The sequence below is a fragment of the Amaranthus tricolor genome, chromosome 12 (genome assembly GCF_026212465.1).
Source record: "Amaranthus tricolor cultivar Red isolate AtriRed21 chromosome 12, ASM2621246v1, whole genome shotgun sequence".
Classification (NCBI taxonomy): Eukaryota; Viridiplantae; Streptophyta; class Magnoliopsida; order Caryophyllales; family Amaranthaceae; genus Amaranthus; species Amaranthus tricolor.
The window spans coordinates 8791574-8806070 of record NC_080058.1 but is presented as its reverse complement, the minus strand read 5'-3'; the positions used below and the strand labels follow the sequence as shown (position 1 = coordinate 8806070).

Here is a 14497-nt window from a genome sequence, read left to right as displayed (position 1 = left end):
TTGGGACAAAAGAACATAGTTAGAGAAAGAGTCAAAATTAATCTAGAATAAATCTTGAATGCACAAGAATCATAGACAATTACAAATTGCATAACGGTTTTAGGTGGTGTTGTAGCCACAACGTCATCTACAACTTCACGTATAGAAATTTGTCGGGTATTTCTCCGTAGAATACATTCCAAACTTTATATCATGAGAGACCAACAACCGTACTAATTTCTTTTTAATGTTCGTATCAAACCTGTTGATTGTGAGCTGATTTGATGCAATAATAGAGCAGCTATCTTGCTATAACCTCGGTTTTAATTCTAATCTGAGTATCGGAAATCCTCATGTTCTGTTTTTTCATTGTTAAACTTGTCTCACTAAATGACTTTCTGTGATAAGGTGCAAAAGATTGACAATAAACTACTCCCTTTTCATTACACAGGTGTGGGATGTGGTCTCGAATCAAGAGGCAGTAAATATTGTATCTTCAACTCCTGATAGAGGCAAAGCCGCTAAGCGATTGGTTGATCATCTTGTTCAAGCATGGAAGAAAAGGCGACAAGGAATCGCAATGGATGATATCTCGGCAATTTGTCTCTTTTTTCACTCCCCCTCATCTTCTACTCACGAACACCCATTTGAACCTTATATATTTACTGAAATAGAATAAGATAAATCGGCAAAAACTGTAAAAGATCACACAACTTGTTTTTTAGGCTGTGCTTGGTCGGTATAATATGTGATTTATGTGAAAGTCAAATTCTCTTATGTGTTCCTTTCATCGTTGTGCATTTCTTTTGTCCCATAGCTTCAAGAATTCGATTATGTCTTTATTTATATTTTTGATTACTGCGAAAGGGGTGAACTAAGTGAGATTTATTGAAAAAAAAGGTATTTAGGAGCTAGGCAAAGAGGGAATGAATGCCATGTGATCTTACAAGTCAAAAGAATATGCAACAAAAATCCCTTCTTTTGCACAACACCAAAGTAATCAAGATAACTAAAAACAGGCGATTGTTCCAAAAATTAAGCAAAATCTTAATAATAGTTGGATCGTACAATCCTACCAAGAACAAAAATATAAATGATAGTTATATAATACGATTTTACCATCCAATGATCAAATAATTCGATCCAACAAGGATAGTCTCAATCATAAAAAACTTCTAAAATTCTAAATTTGACTTACACATTTACGATAATGAAAATTCAAATACTTACCAACTCACAATTCATAAATGATTATCATATGTATTCATAAGTTCATTGCTCATACTTTGCCAAACAAACCCTTAGATGTCAAAGTATCTTTTAAGCAACTCCTTGTCCGCATCACCAATATTTGGATCAGTGAGTAAGTCCTCAAATGACGAGATAGTTTTGTTAAAAGCGGCGAACCCTTTATCTCGCATGAGGCAGACAAGCTTCACAGCCCTTTTAACATCCTTAATCTGAAGAAATGCTTGAATAATTATATTGAAAGTGAATTCATCCGGGGAACATCTAATGCCATCCATTTTCTCAAATAGTTCATTAGCATCGGTAAACAACCCGTTCTTACACAAACCATTGATCATAACATTATATAGACGCAAATCTGGGTGAACTCCGTTCTTCTTCATGTTCTTTAACAAATCCATTGCTTCATCCATCCGTCTATTTTTACATAGACCATCCAACAATGAAGCATACCTAACCACATTCGGTTTGACTCCATGACATTCCATTTCCTTTAAACACTTTAGTGCACTTTCAAGCTGGTTGTCCTTGCACAAACCATTAATGATTGAGCTGTATGTGACAATATCAGGGGTTATTCCTTGAAGAACCATCTCATTCATAAGGATAGGAATTTTATCACTATTTTTAGACCTAAAATATCCATTCAATAAAATGCTGTAGGATATAACATTAGGTTTACAACCTTCTTTACCCATCAAAATCATTAGCTCTTCTTCCTTGTCCATGTCACCGCGTAAACAATATCCATGTCGGAACTTGAGGAATTAAGTTTTTTGCCATCATCTCACTAAGCATATCCTCCGCCTCTTTCCACCTCCCTAAAGTGCACATTCCTCAGATCAAAATATTATAGGTAACGACATCAGGTCGAATTCCCTTAACTTGCATCTCAGAAAAAAGATTAACGGCCTCATTTATCAACCCGTCTTTAGAAAGACTATCAATAATGGTGCTATAGATGACAATGTTAGGCGTACAATGGGCATGAGACTCCATGTCTCTAAGGAGCTTAAGGGCACCAAGATTGTCTCCAGTTCTACATAAACCTTTAAACATGGTCCCATAAACAACCAAATCGGGTTCATATCCAAGCTTTACAATTTTATCCAATAATTGAATAGCGCTGCCTAATCGATGGATATGAATAAAGCCATTGATAAGTGCATTAAAGGTAACAATGTCAGGCTGATAACCTAGTTTAATCATGTAGGAAAGAACCGCAAACCCTAAATCAACACGACCTAAGCGGCAATAACAATTAGCCATAATAGAAAGGGAATGACCATCCGGACGGAGACCTGAGAAATGCAACTGCTTAAAGAGAGTAATGATAGAGGAAAAAGGGGGATTGGGTTTCATTTTAGACATGGCATTAAATAACATACAAAAATCAACAATAGATGGAAGAGGACGAATGGATTTCATAGAATGAAAGAGGGAAAGGGGATGATCAATTTTGTTAAACCCTAATTTGGATTGTTGTCGAACATAATCAAGGAATAATTTAGAATCAGCAACATGAACATCTGAAGCGTAAGTGGAGATTTTTTGATGACAAAAATGAAATCTAAGATTACCTAGAAATCTAGAAGGGAGGAGAAGAGCAATTGGAAAGAAAGAAATAAGATCAAACCCAGATTTGGTAGTAAACCTCATTGTTAGAGTATCGTGTTTCCCAGAGACTGGTATGGAGTTCAGTTTTGATATCTAGGCGCCATGTCTATAGTTTGATGGAAGGAATGGAGATGGCGGTACTGCATACTTAAAAGGAAAGTAGAAATGTGAGTAGACCCCATGACCACAGAGAAAGAACAAAAAATCAGAAAACAAAAAACAGATACTCCTATGAGCGAAAGAGAGTTGATATTCTGGTTTTTTTGTTTGACCATTTATAAGTGAATCTTCCTCCGTTTCCATAATAATTACTTAGCACTATTTATTCATTACTCTTAATTTGTAAGTAGTTTTTAATCTGTAGATTAAAATATAGTCAAGTTAGATGTTATTTGATTCGTCTTATTGCAAAGATTATTAATATTAAATTTTTATAATTTTTTATCATACATAATCAAAGATTTTAAGAATTGAATTAGTGCAAATGTTACGAGTAAATTGAAACGGAGGAAGTATTCACTAATCATACCATGATACAACTTTAAATGTGTTAGTCTAAACTATATTAAAAAAAATTATTTTCTATATAAGTGTAAATTCAATTTTTATTTTTTTTCTTCTTATATTTTTTTACTAATGGACTTCTTGTATGAACCTGTCTCACGTGAAACGGTCTCATATAAAACGCAATTTTAAAAAAAAAATTTATGTGCTCGGATAAAGAGGCTTAAAATTTTAAAAGTTGCCCTAAAATTTTTTTTAGAAATTTAGAAGTTTTGGGTTAAACTTGGCGCAATTTGATGGGCTCGCATAAAGAGGCTTTAAAATTAATTTTGGATTAATATTATATATGGCTCTTGCAAGTGATATGTTGCCCTACACGGTGTAAAATTTTAAAAATTTTACAAAGAAATTTATGGATGATTGAAGATAAAGATATAGATGAAGATAGAGGTTGGTGATGACATAATAAAATCACCTCATGAGTCATGTTTAGAGGTGTTCATTCGGGTTATCAGGTCGGTTTCGGACGGGTGTAATTCGGCTCGGTTGGTTTTCGAATCGGTAAATTTTTGGTTGTATACAACAACGGGTCATACTCGGGTCAGATCGGTTGGTTACGGGTCGGTTTAACAACGGTTGTTCGCATTATCGGGTTCAAACCGGTTTGTTATCGGTTGAAATTCGAGTCGCGTGTCAATCGAGCTCGGGTTGTCATCGGTCTTACATTAGTTCGGTTTTTTCGGGCACAAATCGGGTTCGAGCTTTATTTTTCGAGTAGTTATCGGTTACGGACAACTATCGATCGGGTCAATATCGAAATAAGTTAATAGTCGGGTTTTTAATTGACATATGCTCATTTTATGGCAGATCAATTTATTTCAATTAGTTTATATATATATATATATATATATATATATATATATATATATATATATATATATATATATATATATATATATTTATATATATATATATATATATATATATATATATATATATATATATGACTATTATTTAATAATGCATCATGTTGCTACTTTTGATAATTGATTAAATATTAAAACTCGATTTGTTTGAATGAATAATAAGAATAATCTAAACTATCTCATAGGCTATTAGAATATACATTACTCTATTACACTAATAATCGATTGTATTTCTAAGTTTGATAATTGAAACTTATTATATATAATAAAGTGAATTAGATTAATCAAGTAATCATAACCATTTTATATGATATTATGTATTTATACTTATTAGTGACCTTGAATACTTTAAAATAATAAATCTATTAAGCTAATAATTCATCGTATTTAATTTAAAACTTAATAATGTTCGGAACTAGACCTATTGGAGTGAATGAAACTAATACAAACTATCTTATAGAGTTATAGTTACAGTTACAGATTATCATTTACAGTTAACTCAATGCTATTACTTATTAGTTATTAGTTATTACTTATTAGTATTACTGAATACTGATATTGAATACTCTAAAGTAATTTATAGGCTATTAGCCTATTAATAACCGATCGTAATTCACTTATCGTAATTCGATCTATTAAAGACTTATAGTAAATGAAACTAGTACTCCACCTTTTTTGTTACTTTGAATTAAATAGCCTATATTATGCAATTTTACCAAATTCAATAATAAAAATATTTAATATTTGATATAAAATATTTATATTACTCAAATAAATTATTTTAGATTAAGATAACTAATTGTCCAATTTGATGAATATATTACTCAATTGATAATGTTATTGGTTATTTGGATAGCACACGGATAAGGTGTTTTAGCCGTTGGATTATAATGCTAATAACAGATCAGCGGTCAAGAACGTGCCACTGTCCGCCAATCCGGCGAGTAGAACACGCTCATCTCCGGCAGCCTGTAATACCGTAGATATGAAGTTCTTGTTTTTTTTCTTTTTCTCTGTACCGTAGCAATTGTATCTGTAAGTAGCAATTTGGCATTCTTTATCTTTCAAAATGAGCTGGTAATTGGAATTAGGCACCAAGTTCTACTGTAAATCTCCTTCTTCCTTTTGATCTAACTTTGATTTGCATTTGAGTTCTAATTTTGTAATGGGCTGAATTTTATTTTATCATAGATTTTTTAGGGATGTGATTGAGAGGAATGATGAGTTTTGCTTTGAGTAAATTGCTTTGAATTTTGAGTTTTGCTTTGAGTAAATTGCTCTGAGTTTTGACGATAGCCTTTTCATAAAATTTGTACCAAGTACTTTCGGATAGGATTGATCTTCCATGTATGCTTGTGAAAGGGAGTGTATACATAGGCATTGATGGGGGGGCTGTGAACTTGATTAAATTTGGTGAAGGAAGGTAAGGGCTGATGCTATTGTCTTTGAAAGTTATATTTAGTTCAATTCTCTTCTGTATGAATTGTGTTGCTAGTTATATTCATTGTGTTGCTAGTTCAATTCTCTTCTGTATGAAGGTTTAGTTCAATTTCTGTATGAACTGTAATGAACAAACATTGTTGTTGCTGCACAGACCTGCTGAGCTGCTGCTGACTCTTACTCTTATAATCTGTATGTATTGATACTAGTTAATGGCTGCAACTTATAATCTGTATGTACTTGCTATGCTGATGAATTGAACAATCAAATTGAATAACCAATCTGGATTACATGCTGTTTAACTTCAGAATGCACCAATGCACAGTTTGTGTTCATATTTGGTTGCTCAACACAGGATTGATCTCAAGCATATTCATTCAAATCTGAACTAAGCATATTTGGTTATGTTGGAAATTGATTTTTTGTAATTTTTGTTCATGTAATTTTGTCATGGAATTTTTTGTTCGTTCTTTGTGTAAATTGATTTTGAATATTTTGACTAAATTTTTTCATTGTATTAGTAATCTTTAATATAGTTTGTCTTCATGGTTCTCATTGTTCAAAACTTCAATTTCATCATCAGTGTTTATCATAGACTACATGAAATTGTAAGTTTGGGTTGAATTGTTCAACTGTCAATTCGATTCTTCATATGCTGATGAATTGAACAATCAAATTGAATAACCAATCTGGATTACATGCTGTTTGACTTCAGAATGCACCAATGCACTGTTTGTGTTCATATTTGGTTGCTCAACACAGGATTGATCTCAAGCATATTCATTCAAATCTGAACTAAGCATATTTGGTTATGTTGGAAATTGATTTTTTGTAATTTTTGTTCATGTAATATTGTCATGGAATTTTTTGTTCGTTCTTTGTGTAAATTGATTTTGAATATTTTGACTAAATTTTTTCATTGTCTTAGTAATCTTTAATATAGTTTGTCTTCATGGTTCTCATTGTCAAAACTTCAACTATAAAATCTCCAAATGTCGCTGTACTTTTGCATCTGTTTTCTTGTTTGGGTTGAAATTGTAAGTTTTTGTATAGAAAAAGGCTGATATTCATGGTTAGCTTCATCAAATGGCCCCTTGTAAGTTGTTCATATGTTGTTTATATGTTGTTCCTATGTTGAAATGGTTGCAACTGTCAAGTTTTTGTAAGTTGTTCATCTGTTGAACCCCTGTTCTGGTGTTTTTAGTTAGCTTTATCAAATGGACCAAAATCTTTTTTCATTAGCATAATTTTCTTTGTTATTGGTCATACCACTATGGTTTTTTGCTTCACAATTCACAATCATATATTGGATCTGAATATTCTAACGTAAATGTTTTTGCTTCTATCGGACACAATTTTCACAGTATCACGAAGAAACAAATTTGTTGATAATGGATCAAGGAGAGCTGTGATTCGGATTTATAACAGTTCGATTAACAATCGGTTCAGGTTGGTATTAGTTCGGGTTAATAACAGTTCGATTAATAATCGATTCGGGTTTGTATCAGTTCGGGTTAAAAACAATTCGATCTTAATCGGTTTTAGTCAGGTTGCATTCGGTTACGTGCGTAATTCGGGTCAGATTTGACTCGGGTCGATCACTGTTCAGTTCGGGTAACATCGGTTAAGGTTTATATGTCGGTTATTAAATTCGGTTGCAGTTCGAGTTCGATTTTGCCCTTTTCGGTTATTAAACGGTTCGAGTGAAGTATCGGTTCGGGTAATTGCGGTTCGGTAAACCTAAAAAACTTACATTTTTCGGGTCGGATAATTTTCGGTTCCGGGTCGGATTTTCGGGTCGGGTTTGTTTTTAACAGCTCTAGTCATGTTAAAACTAATTTTGAAATGGATGTTTTTGTTAATTGGTTTTCTTTTACAAAGAAATAAGTTTTTTTGGATTGTTTGCATAAAATTCTAGTATAGATAATTTTTAATATAAAGTTACTTTTTATAGGTATTTTTTGTCAAAAGTCGCTTTTATAGTCAGATTTTGACAATTTTTCCTATAATATTTGGCCGTTGAATTAGAATGTTTATTGTAAGATTTTATTTTATTTTAAATTTCAAAAAATATGCTATAGGTCAATCCTGAATTCGAGAGTATTTTTACGCTTCTTCTTTTTGTTCTAGCTTTAAGCTATTAGCCACCAGTCCACAATTACTATACCACAACGATTTAACTTAATTACCCTTGCATTTTCAAAAGAGTGAGCAACAAATCTCTACTTTATCAAGTTTTTGTCAAACTTGTTGGGTTGTTTTGTCAAATTGAATGTGTTGTTTTGTGTATTAGAATTATATATGTTGTATGTCTAATACTTCTTGATATGACAAAGTTGGTTGTAAACTTTTTCCTTGATATTTTACTGGTTAGTTTGTTCAAGTTGATACAGTTCTATATAGTGGTGGTTTGAAGCGCGGTTATGAAGATAATCATTTGGCGGCTAGGTGATGGTTAGTGATCGGCGGTTGAGGGGCTTTGAGAAGTTTGGTGTTGGGTTGAGGATGACACTGGGTGGGCCGGGGTGGGTAACACTGGTATTTTTAAAAAAAATTGTCTAAACGATTTCTTGAAGTGGTTAAAGGTAACCGTATATATTCTTGGATAACAACCCCTTAATCATGTATTATTCATGATTAATCAATAATAAGTATTATTATTAGAAAAAAAATTTAAGTTAATTCACGATAATTTTTTCTTATAAATAGCAAGACTGAAATAATACTTTAAAATTTGAATGCTCTGCAACAAAGCAAATTTAACCAACAATATAAAATGAATGGAGTTAAACATTGATTCTAATAATATTAAATTAGAACACCACTATTCTCATGTCAAAATCCATGCTTTAACACTAAACATGATCCTAGTTATCTGATAATAAATGCAAGAAGCCTTTATTTTTCATATTCTTTGACAAAACTATCGCTAAACCTACAAATCAAACACAAATTCTTGTATACGGCCGCAGTATTTATGCAACCAGTACTGACAACCAATAAAAAAATCATTTTATAAAACTTTAACTCATACTCTTAAGTATTAATTTTTTTTCTCTAAAATCTTAATCTTGCCTTTTAACTACCTACTCAAAACCATTTTAAGAGTTAAAATGTCACTTTCAACTCTTAAAACCCTTACTTTAAGTTTTAATTTTCCTTCCTTTAAAGGCTTAATTTTATTTTTTTTACGTATTTATTCTAATTGAGAAGATATTCATTACAAGGCTTAAACCGAACCAATTCTTAAAATAACAACTCTAAGACTTGCAATATTCACTCCAAAAATTTAATATTCTCAATTTCAAGATTTAAAATGTTCTAAAGTCTAAAATAGACATTACAAACTTCAAAATGACAACTCAAATTTTTTAAAAGTAACATATTTTCAAAAATATAATTGCGTCATCAACTATGAGATAAATGCAATTATTTGCACTTATTTATATCATTTTAAGCTCCTTACTGATGGTTATTGTTAGTAATTCCGCGCTTATTTTGAAGATTTATACTACTTACTTATTTTGGTTATTCATGTTGATTTTGAGCGGTTTTGATGGTTTTAACCATAAGTCATATGGTTGTAATTGTCTATGATTAATTTTTAAGCACATCACACTCATCATAGAAGCCAGAAAGCTAGGACCTGAAGGATGAATTTATAAAAAAAAAAAGCTCTGGAATCATCAGAGTCACTGACATCAGTATCAGAAGGTGATCTGGCCCTCCTGCTCTTTCTCTTATGCCGCCTTGGGGATTCATCTGAATCATCTGCATGTCGATAGCTCCTCCTCCTCCTTCTCCTCTTCTTCTCCTTCCGACTCTTTCTTTTCTGACGTTCCTCATCATCAGATGACTCATCCTTCCTCCTCCTCCTCTCCTTCCGACTCTTTCGTTTCTGACGTTCCTCATCATCAGATGACTCATCCCTCTTCCTCCTTTTTTCCTTTTCCCTCTTCCAACACTTTCATGGTTTGGACTATAATAGATTTTTGTAAATTGTGAGGCATGAGCTTCTTATTTATCTATGTGAAGTTGCAATGTTTTCCATCAAGGGTCTCAGAAACCCTTTTTTTTTCCCAATACAAGTGTAGGTTGTATAGATCAAAACTCCTTTTAACAGTCTACCTAGGTCGGAGCCAATTTAATCGAATTAGGGCAATGAAATGTGTATAGGGTTTTCATTCAACTGAACAAATCCGAACAATTAACATCTTTTTATTCAACATCACAATTTTCAATCATATACTAATGATCCCTAACATAATCCTTAGTTATAAAAGTCGAGCAAATTTCTTAACCAACAATTCAAAACGTCTAGGATGAGTTGAATCAAGGGTCGTAAAATTAACGATTTTGATTAAAGGCATTAATTGGTATTTGCCCATACAACAGTTATGAAATTCAATCTACTGATAAAAATCCACAAAATTTCATCCCCAAATTTAACGATAAACGTGACAAAAACAACGAAATCTCTAAATAAATCACTAAATCATGAACAGAAAAGCAGAAAACTTTCGATGATATTACATTCGATTTATCCAAAAACTTTTTTATTGAAATCAAAATTGTAAAAAGAACTGATCTTAGTTGAAGATTTGAACTCTGAAAATATTTTTCTTAATAGTTATGATAAGGAATTCACCAATTAGATTAGGAGTTGGAGAGTAATAGCGGTCCGCCGGTTCCCAATTGGGGATTGCTGTCCCAGTTTAAATTAGAAATTGAAACAAATTTCACTTGAGAAAAATTAGCTTTTTTAAATTCGGATCACGTATTTCGAGCACTTTAAGGTTGGATTCGGTTATTATGTTTGATAAATATTAAATTATTAGATCGACTTTGAACAACTCTAATTATAGATACTATTTCATAATTCATAAACTCATACCCTTCAATAATTCAATTTACATATTTAAATTATTTTTATTTGAAGTATATTTTATGCATAATTTTCATACAAACAAGCTTCAAAAACACACACTCAAAGCAAAAGATTGAACCTTTATGTCAATCTCCCTCAAATGCCCTAATACAAGTGGAGAAAACTCTCTTGGCTAAAACCCTAGTAATCTCTTAGTATAAGGCTCTCTCCCTCACCCTAATTGTAACACCTCGGCCCCTCGGACCGCTGGTGACTACTCATGGAGACTGTAGACTGGCCCCACAAACCAACACAAGCCTTTCCAGCGCACTTTGGCCTCACTCGTGCGCACCCGAGAACAATTCCCAGGAGGTCACCCATCCTGCTCCCAACCAAGCATGCTTAACTGAGGAGTTCTTAACAAATGGGTTCCCTAGAAAAGAAGATTCACCTTGTTGATATGAGTAGTCTATCAATCCTTTTTCAAGCTAAATCTGGGGTATTACACTCACCCCCACTTAAGAATACAATGTCCTCGTTGGACCGTAACTTCAGGATCATTTCCCCCGCTAGGTGCACTGAACACTATCAGCCACGGTCGCAGGGTTGCTCTGATACCAACTGTAACAACCCGACTTACCGTTAACTGAGTAAACAGGGTCATCACTGGGTTCGTTTCCCAAGAAACTTATACCACACTTCCAAAACTTAAGCAAAGGGGTCACAAGCTGTTCAACATGACTAACTCAACTAAATCTCAAAACTGAACATTTAACTAAAACACAAGATAAGCATACAATTTTCTACAAGTCCAATATAACCAATACAACCAAACCTAATATACATTTATCCAAAATTCCTAATACAAAACTATAAATTCCAAGTGCTCAGCTCAAAATACATCATTGGAACGCTATTCAACACCGCTATTCAACACGCTATTCAAAATTCCTAATATACATTTATTCAACAACGCTATTCAACGCTATTCAAAATACAACAGCATTTGTCTCAACAATTTCCAATTCAAAAGAGCTTTAGTAAAAAGGTTATTTTCAAGAATGTAGTCTGATCAGACCCTTTAAGGGACTGCTACTACTCACCAACAAGACGCCTCAAAGAGCCGTGATCTATTCGCAGCTATCAACTAGAACGCGCAAGGAAATCGTTTCCTGAAGAATAACAAGATCATAACATCACTCAAGAGCGTTCGGTACAACTTTACTAACACATAACTTATTACATCTCCTCCTATGACTATAGATAAAACTAAGGTCATATTTTAGAATTCCTATTTATCTTAACAGTACATGTTCTAATCCTCAATTCATTATAATAAAGTAAAGTTTATAACCATATCTAGATTTTTCAACATTCTAGGTTTACCACATCCATAATCCTCCATTTATTCATCTAATTCACACCAATTTAAACATTCAACTCCTCAATCAACAAGATTCAAAAGAAACATCCAAGAATACTAAACTAATGAAAATTAAATCATTAAAGTAGTCTTCTACTAAAATTATAATCCACAATAAGTTCTCATCTTCACATTGATCTATATTTATCAATAACAAATGTTTCTTAACCAATCTTAAATCTCCATATCCATTAATCTAATCTCAACCCACAAGTCCATCTAATTCAATATGAACAAGCATACCCATACTAATTTTTGAAATTTTCATATCACTTTCATGAGGCTACAAGATCTTGATGAGCACTAATAATAGGTATCATAATGAAATAAAATTCACAAGAATCAGAAGCAAAATAAGGATTTTGGTGCACAATTAAAAACAGAAGCAAAATTGAATTTGGTTTCATCATTTTTGGCAGAATTCAGAGGCAACATAAATTGATTTTTGGTTTTCCCTTATTTTCGGCAGAATTAGAAGACAATGGGATCGAAATTTCGAAATCCCACCCAAGATGTTGATTACCGCCTGTTTTGAGAAGCAAATCAAAAGGTTTGCGTTGTTTAGGGTCTTTCGAAAGTCATGGGAATGAATGAGGAAGGAGATTGCACCTGTTGTGACTGTTTTGAAAAGACACCAAAGAACAGATAATTGATGTTGCTTCGAATTTCAGAGGAAGTAACAATAGGCGTTTTTAATCACTCGAAATAATTCAAGAAACAAGAAATTGGATGAGTTACCTATGAAAAAAAAATCAAGGAAAGGAGAAGAGAATCAAGAAGGAATAAGAGGAGTGGCGCCATTGTTGAGGTTCGAAGGACTTTCAGTCCGCCATTTTTTTTTTGGGGGGGATTCGAAGGGAAGCTTCCTAGAATGAGGATTGGGGTTTGGCTGAGTTCAATGTCGTGAGAGAGAGAAAGAAATTTTGGGTATTTTAATCAAAATAAAACAAAAGGAAAAGAGGGAAGAAATGAAGAACATGATGAATAGAGGAATGCCTGAAACTTTTTTTTTTTTTTTTTTTTTTTTTTTTAAAGAAAAGAAAAGAAAAAGAAATTAAATTGAGGATATTTTATGTTATGTGTATTCAAGATCATTCTCGCATTGATAATTCTCTTAAACTTACTCGTCTTAAAATATTAATTTCCCAAATGTTACACTAATACACTCCTAGGACCCCTTATATAGTCCCATGATATATTTGGCAGCCTTAGGACAAACCCACAAAAGCCCACAAAGAATCGGACATAAAACAGAAATGCGTACTGAGAGGAGCTGGTCGTTGCTCGACTCGAGCAGCAGCCGCTTGACAACCCGAGCGAGAGTCCAGTAACTTTTGTCTTGCTGCCCCTGCTTGGCTCGACCGAGCCCATCAAGCTCGACCATTCGAGCAGGCTTCACAACCTTCCATGAGCACTCTCTTGCCTTCATCAAGGCATACAAAGTCTCCCACTTTGATCACTTCATCAAGTGACCCAAAACATAAGCCCTCTGATAGGTCGTTTTACTACCAAAAATAATTCCTAATTCACCTAACTAGTATAGTTGGGAAAGTAGGGTCGAACCACTGTGGAAGGACAAATAAAGTCACAATTTGAACCAAGCTCACTATTGCTAACGATCAAATGTTGGATTTTTGTTTATCTAAGTAAAACGCAAAAACAAGAGATGAATAGAATTCAATACTTAAAAACCTAGGGCTAAAAGGATTCACTATGCATCGATCATGATTTATGAACAACAATTGGGATAGGAATGAATAAAGGCGAAGAAAGATGTTGCTCTCGCAAACAAATTCGACAATTAAACAATAAAACAAGCTATTGCGATTAAAGCTTAATTGTTCAAGGAAGGAAATCGTTCACTCAAACTCGCAACTCTCGCTTATAGAATTGAGCGAATAAAACTTGCAAATTGGCCAAACATGCAATCAATCTAAAAACCCATCAATTGAATCGCCTAAACAAACCAAATTTAAATCCTAAAATCGAACAAGAATCATGACCTTTTGCATAGTTTCACCAAACCCTAGAAATAAAACTACTCACTAAGCATATTAAAACTAACTAGAGATTCAACAATTAAATTCATGGAGGAAATCAAATTCAAATTTAATGGAGAAGCAAACATTCAAAAATAATAATGATAAACAAGAACAAGAGATTGGAATTGAAACTAATACCTTCAATATAATGAGAATTACAATGTTCAAGTGTTGATTAACAATCCCCCATGGCAAGTAATATGAGAAATCTTTTTTGATATCAAACCCTCAAAAACAGAGAAAAAAAACTATCTTGGAAATTCCCCTAAAAAGCTATTTATATCCTCCTCCAAAGAGATCGGAGCATACGGGAAGTTACTAAAAAAAAAAATAACTGCTTGACCCGGCCGGGTATGTGGAAACCCGGGCGAGTGCGAGGCATAACTAAATCTCAAAGATCAAAAAGTTTCTAAGTTCAGGAGTAAACCCGGCCGGGTATGTGGAAACCCGC

General features: G+C 33.1%; 1 protein-coding gene and 1 pseudogene across 1 annotated transcript; both read right to left on the bottom strand.

The window, feature by feature from the left end:
• Positions 1-1280: 1280 nt before the first annotated feature.
• LOC130828533 (pentatricopeptide repeat-containing protein At5g16640, mitochondrial-like) lies at positions 1281-2886 on the bottom strand (annotated as a pseudogene).
• A 6450-nt stretch (positions 2887-9336) lies between these two features.
• On the bottom strand, positions 9337-13433 carry LOC130828532 (protein PXR1-like). Its single transcript, XM_057694499.1, has 3 exons — positions 13224-13433; positions 10248-10322; positions 9337-9669 (listed from the first exon to the last, which is right to left on the bottom strand). The coding sequence occupies exons 1-3, from the start codon at positions 13431-13433 to the stop codon at positions 9337-9339; spliced, it is 618 nt and encodes a 205-aa protein (XP_057550482.1).
• Between the last annotated feature and the right edge of the window lie 1064 nt (positions 13434-14497).

What these genes read in the sequence shown, in the direction of transcription:
- LOC130828532 (XM_057694499.1), bottom strand. Translation starts at nt 13,433, where the DNA reads ATGAAGGCAAGAGAGTGCTCATGGAAGGTTGTGAAGCCTGCTCGAATG. An exon ending in TTCTTTGTGGGCTTTTGTGG is followed by an intron (nt 10,323 to 13,223) that starts GTTTGTCCTAAG and finishes AAATATTTTCAG; the next exon opens with AGTTCAAATCTTCAACTAAG. An exon ending in AGTTTTTGGATAAATCGAAT is followed by an intron (nt 9,670 to 10,247) that starts GTAATATCATCG and finishes AAGTGTTGGAAG; the next exon opens with AGGGAAAAGGAAAAAAGGAG.